This window comes from Balaenoptera ricei, chromosome 10 (assembly GCF_028023285.1).
Source record: "Balaenoptera ricei isolate mBalRic1 chromosome 10, mBalRic1.hap2, whole genome shotgun sequence".
Taxonomy (NCBI): Eukaryota; Metazoa; Chordata; class Mammalia; order Artiodactyla; family Balaenopteridae; genus Balaenoptera; species Balaenoptera ricei.
In genome coordinates, this window is record NC_082648.1 from 103021653 (window position 1) to 103027652 (window position 6000).

The 6000-nt window shown below is 67.2% G+C and overlaps 1 protein-coding gene across 5 annotated transcripts in view; it reads right to left on the bottom strand.

Moving 5' to 3' along the window:
- Positions 1-5607, bottom strand: part of WNT7B (Wnt family member 7B) — a 51233-nt gene extending 45626 nt beyond the window's left edge. Inside the window, exon 1 of one of the 5 annotated variants that reach the window (XM_059937162.1) lies at positions 5334-5607. In XM_059937162.1, the coding sequence (XP_059793145.1) occupies positions 5334-5429 (96 nt within the window). In that variant the 5' untranslated portion in view covers positions 5430-5607. Of the gene's footprint in view, positions 1-833; positions 993-5333 lie in introns of those variants that run through there. The other 4 variants (XM_059937166.1, XM_059937164.1, XM_059937165.1 and 1 more) reach the window with 4 other exon arrangements.
- Between the last annotated feature and the right edge of the window lie 393 nt (positions 5608-6000).

Here is a 6000-nt window from a genome sequence, read left to right on the forward strand (position 1 = left end):
CTTAAATTCCCCCAAACGGCGGTTCCATAAATCAAACGTCTTTTTAAATCGAAGGCCAGAGCATATGCGTCCCATTAGGAATCCGGCGAAGCCACCGCTGCGCCGACGCGCCCCTCGGCTCCCTGGGCCCGGACGGGCCCTGCCGGGAGCTTCCCGGAGCCCGGCGGGCGCTGCCCGGCCCGACGCACCCGCGCCCCATGCTCCTCGCGCTGCCTTGGCCGGCCGCACGCGCTCCCTGCGCGCCCCCCTCGCCCCAGACGAGGAGTCGGCCGCGGCGAGGGTCGGGCCGCTCGGCGCGGCGGGAAGCCGCGCGAAACCACGGCAACCTCGGAGGACAGCTTGGGTGCTGTCTGGTGGGACGCGGCGTGCACGTGTGTGCCAGTGTGTACGCGGGGGAGCGGATGTGTGCGTTCGGCTCTCTCGAGTGTGGCACGGCCGTGCGGGCCGCGTGTATTTATATAGGGAGGGGGATCCCGTTGGTCCAGGATTCGGCTGGGAGGCGCAGGGTATCTCCGCGCTACCCGCGCGCCCTCCGGCCCTCGCGCTCCGTGCGCGCAGTCAGGGCTACGGTCGCCGTCAGGCCTCTAGCGGGCCACCCTTTCCCTGACCTCAAAGCCAGAACTTCTCACTGCCTCAGCCGACCCCCAACTGCTCAACTTTGGCGGCTTAGGCCGGCTAGAAGACCCATAGTGCCCCCGCTCCCGCGCGCGCCGGACACCCGGCGCCCCGCCCAGGGACCTCACTGCCGCGTTCCCTGCTCGCCCAGTTCCAGTGCTGGAGCCCAGGGAGGGGGCCCCCACCCGCCCACCCCGCGTGTGACCCGCGGCACTCACAGGTAGCTGCCGCTGGACAGGATGAGAAAGATCTGCGGGCAATAGACGGAGAGGAGCGCGCTGCGCGGCGACAGCAGGAGCATGGTGGGCCGGCGCTCGTGGCGGGGCTGCGCAGGCCCCGCGGGCAGAGCGCGTGGGCCAGCTGAGGCCGGGGTCTCCGCGGCCCTCCCAAGGTAGGGCGGCGGAACGCGGCGCTAGGGAACCGAGCGCGCGGGCCCCGGCGCAGTGGTCGCCCGTGCCCCGCCTCCAGGGCCGCGCATCTCGCTGGGGCTGGGGCTGCGGCGGGCGCTGGGGCTGGAGTGCCGGGAGGCGAGCGGGCAGTGGGCAGCGAGTGCGCCTCGGCCGCCGTCTGGCCCTCCGTCCGTCGATCGGTCGGAACCAGCTCTGTCGCTCGCCCTGGCTCACGTCTTCAAGTCTCCTGAGGCGCGCGGCTGCCATTGGACGGGCCACCCCTACATCCGCCTCCTCCGCGGGCGGGTTTTTTAAAGGGGAGGCTGACCGAAGCATGCGGCGGGAGCCGCCTCCAGGGCTTGCCCAAACCGCCTTGGCTCGGACAGTCCCCCCAACCACCAACTTCAGCCAGCCACACCGCTCTGGCCCGCTCTGGAGGGTGCACCTGGGGGGAGGCACCGCGGGATAACCGCGCGGGGGCGTGCGCTTCTCCTGGGCAATGTCTGCTCCGGTGTGCGTGCACGTGCCTGCATGTGCCTGCGCGTGACTGCGGGAGCGTGGGCGCGTCTGTGAGCGCGCAGGTGTGTGCGCCCAAATGCACTGTGTTCGCTGCGTCTCTGCCTGCGTGCGCCCCTGGGTTTGGTGAGACTGGCTGTGGGTCGCATGCACTCACTGCCATGGCCAACCAGGCCCAGCGTGGTAGGGCTCAGCTGTGCACCGGCGCGCCGGCGTCTCTGCAGGGTCCTGCCTCTGAGTCTCTTTGGAGAGGCTCTGCACTTGTTGGAGACCCCCCCAACAAGTGCATAGAGGCCCCCAACTCTGGCTTCCCCCACCTCACTTCTTTTACTCTCCTCTGAGGGGTTGGCTGGGGTAGGTGTGGGGCGGAGCACACCCACAAGAACACACTTTTCTGAACAATCCTCCTTCCAGTGATTTTTTTAAAGCCCAAAGCACAAGGTTTTGAGTCCCACCTCCTATTGTCTGCCAAGCCAGGCTACATATGAATGTCTCTCTAGATGCAGTGTAGATCCCTTAAGCAGGAGTTAAGGCACAAAGAGGGAAGGTGACAAGACAGGAGAGGTCTGTGCAATATGACCAGTGGCCCCAGAGGGAGTGGATTTCCTGGCTTCTAGACCTGGCATGGAGACTTGTCCCCAGCATCCAGGAGGAGGGGGCCGCCTCCCCTACCTTCATCCCTCTGGGCCCTTCTGCCTCTCCTGAACCCCCAAGAGCAGGAGGTAGTCATGGAGCAAGGCTCATCCTGGGGCTTCAGGACCCCAGTTCCAGTGGGCAGAGGGTACCCAGACTCCAGATGGTTCCTCCCGGCCCCGGCTCGGCCTCCTCCAGGGCTGCAGCTTGGAGGCTGCTCAGTTCCAAAGTGAGGAACTGTGCCTCCTCAAAGCCATGTGTTGTGAAACTGCCCCAATCCAAGGTGCATCTGCTTTTGAAGCCCCGATCCGCAAGAGGGTTTCAGGGGCTGAGTTCTCCGTGCCTGCCGGCCCAGGGGCTCCCCCAGAGGCTGCACGTCTGCACTGGCACCCGGGCTGAGGGGCATGTGTGTATGGTGGCTGCACGTGCAGAGGTGGGGGTGAGGGAAGCTGCTCCTGAACGTTCATAATCATGGGGGTATGGGCGGGGGGAGGGGGCTGTGATCACGGAATAGTCCCCCAATACATACAATCTCAAGATATTTCCTTGGAACTTTTATGATCCTAAAATCCCAACTCCTGGGATTCGTCATGGCCCTGGAATACACTATCTGGAGGAGTCCCCAGGTGCCTGCAGCTGCTGTGATATCGTTACCAATAAGAAAAGGTCGACTTTTTTGGGACGCCCTCCACCCCCAGATCAAAGGCCCTCAGGACTAACCTTCCCAGCACCCAGTGAAGGAGGCGCTACTGTTACCCCATTTTTCAGACGAGGGAAGGTGGGCTGGGAAGTTAAAGAGCTCACCCAAAGCCACCCAGTGAGGGGTGAGGGGGAGGATGGATCCCTAAGCCTTGTCCTTATGCACTGGGCTTCCAAGTCATTTAACCCCTTAGGTCACATCTGGCCCAGCTGCCCCTCCTCCCCACCTCGTGTAGCCAAGATGGCTTGCAAAGAAAGCAGGCCCCTTCACTCCAGTACAGGCACCACCAATGTGGTGGTGACAGGGGCTGAGTCCCCTCCCCTTCCCTCCCTTTGGCAGGTCCCAGGGTGACTCTCGGGCTTTCCTGGATGTGGTTCCACAGGGGTGTTTGGAGACCACATCTTCTCTCCCCATAGGACTGGGAGAATATATGTTCTAGGGGGCACGCCGGGGGGAGGAGTCCCCCCCCTCCAGGGTTCCTTGGTGGGGCAGAGGACAGAGAGGCTCAGCGAGCTCTGGTTCGCTGTCTCATGCGCTCCCCGAGAGGCTGGCACAGGTGCCTGGGCACACGGGCTGGGTCTCACTCACTGGGTTCTCTCTACTCAGACACTGGCCGCCATCCTGTTCAGAACGGCCAGAGCTGCGGTCCCATTTACAGAGGGGAACGAGGAGGCTCAGGAAGGAATGGCGAGGGGGAACCTGCCCGAGGTCACGTCAACCTCGAGCCCTGGCCCCAGTCCTGGGCACCGCCTTCAGCTCCTTCCACAGTCGTGGGCTGGGGAGGTGGGGATGGATTCATAGAGTTCTTCCTGCAGCCGGGGGAAGGGGTGCTTTCAGACGACTCCTGTTGAGGAGCTGGTGTTAGGAAGAGCAGTCAGAGGTGGATGTCCCAGCTCTGCCACCTACTCTTGCAGACAGTGACTTGGCCTCCCTTGTTCCATCGCTTCCTAGTCCTTAAAACGGGAGGAGTAAAAGCACTCGCCTCCAGGGTTGCCAGGAGGCGATAAGGCCTCAGTGCTGAGAACCAGGCAGCAGAAGGCAAGCCTCATTAGGGGTTGCCTGTTACATTGGGGGGCACAGGGAGAGTAACTGCAGGGGCTCCCGGAGGGTCCGGAAAACAGTGCCTCCCTCCCCACCCCCACCCCCACCCCCACCCCCCAGCAGGCTCAACACACTGCACCCTTACCTCCCATAAACACACACCCAGGGACACAGCCTACAACAGACCCACAATAAACAGCGCCACCAGCAGCCGCAGACACGCCCGCCCAGGCCTGCAGAGCTGAGGCTAGGACGGGGAGCTTCCAGCCGTGCCTGTGCGGCCGCTGGCCTCAGTCCCTGCCGGCCCTGGGCCTCAGTTTCTCCATCTGTAAAATGGCGGAGGAGGCGCTGGATGGAGAGGCAATGGATGAAATTACTCTCAGGTCTGCTTCTACCTCTCCGCCTGGGGGGCCGCGGCTCGGCTGGCGGCACCGGTGCCGGCCCTCCCTCGGGGCTGTTCACCGGCTTTGCCCGCGGCCGGGACCGGGCCTGCCTTCCCCCCCGTTGGCGGCGCACAGTAGGTGCGCAGGGCGCGTCGGGGCGCGGAGCGGTGGGCCCCCCGGGCTTGGTGGACCGCCCCCCCCTCACGGTCACACTGCCCGCCCACCCCCGCTTCGAGCGAGGCCGAGACAGATTCTGTCTAAAGGAGATCGCAGCTCAACAGGTAAGGACTCGGCTGGGTTCAGGAATGTGGAAATACGACTCGGAGCAGCTACTGCAGCAAGCAGCGAGCGCGGCCCGCCGGGAGCCCGCCCGCCCGCCCGCCGGGCCGCGCGAGGGGGAGCGCGGCGAGAGGGGGCCCGGCCGAGGGCCCCGGGCGGGCGGGGGCGCGGGGCCCGGACCGAGCCCGAGGCGGCCGGGCCGCCCGCTCGGCCCCTCCCGAGCCAGCCGGACGAGTTGTCAAGGTAATTTCAACACGTCCGGGTGATGGATAGAGACGAAGGGCCGTGGCGGGTGCCCAGGCCGGCGCGCTCGCTGCCGGGGTGCGCGCCCCCCGCCCGCCCGGGGCCCTCGGCCGACCGAAGCCCCCCGCCCCCCGCCCCGGCGCGCCCTCCAGGCGGCGAGCGCTCGGCCCGGGCTCGGCGCCCAGCGCAGCCCGGGGGAGGGAAGGCGCGTCCCACCCCCGGGGCCTGGAGCCCAAACAGGTGAAAGTACGCGCCGGGCACGCTCGCCGCTACCAGCGAGCCTGGCCGCCCGCGCGTCCTCCTCTCCCTCCTCCAACCCTGGGCTGGGCGCCCCTCGGGCATACCCGCAGCTCAAAGGGCTCGGCTGCGTCTCTGCAGGGCCGGGGCGAGCGTCCAAGGCGCAGGCCAGCCCCGGATCCCCGAGGGCTGCCCGTGCTCCCCTCCGGTCCCCACGTCCCCTGGGGGACACCCTGGAAGCGGCTCCTTCTGGCTGCTCCGATCCCGGGCACCGGCCCCGACCACGGGGCTACTCACCCGAGCTTCACGTAGAGAACGCCAAAGCAGAGAAACACGTAGAAAATCCACTTGCGAAAGTTTCTGTGCATGATCCAGGGAGGGGGGCTGCGCCATAGACAGCGGCGGGCGGAGGGGACGCGCGGGCCGGGCGAGGGACGGGCAGGAGTCGGGGGCTTCGGAGGACAGCTCTCAGCCGGCACTGCGGCTCCGGCGGCCGGCGACGCGCGGGCACTCGGAGCGCGCTGCCACCATGGTGAGCCCGGGCCGCCGCCGCCGCGTGCGCCTGGCGGAGTGACCTGGGCCGGGGGCCGCAACTTCGGAGCCGGACTGTGTGACCGCGGGGCCCCACGAGGGCCGGCGGGGCCGAGGCCCGAGCGCGGCGGGCGGGCGCTGCCTCCACTGGGCGCAGGCGCCTGGGGCCGTGCGCGCCTCGCCGAGGGCTGCGGCGGCCAATGTGTCCGCACTTGTCGGCCTCCGCAGGTGACTCGCGGCCCCGGCAAGCGAGCTGCGAGCGTGCGAGCGCGCCCCAGGTAGGAGGATCCGCCTCCCGCCCGCCCTCCTCGCTCGCCGCGCGCTCTCTCGCCCTCGCTCGCGGGCTCTCCCCTCCCTTTTCTCCTCCCTCCCCCGTGACACACAAACGCATCTATCCCCCGGAACCCCCTCCCCAGGCCGACTCTCTTCCGAT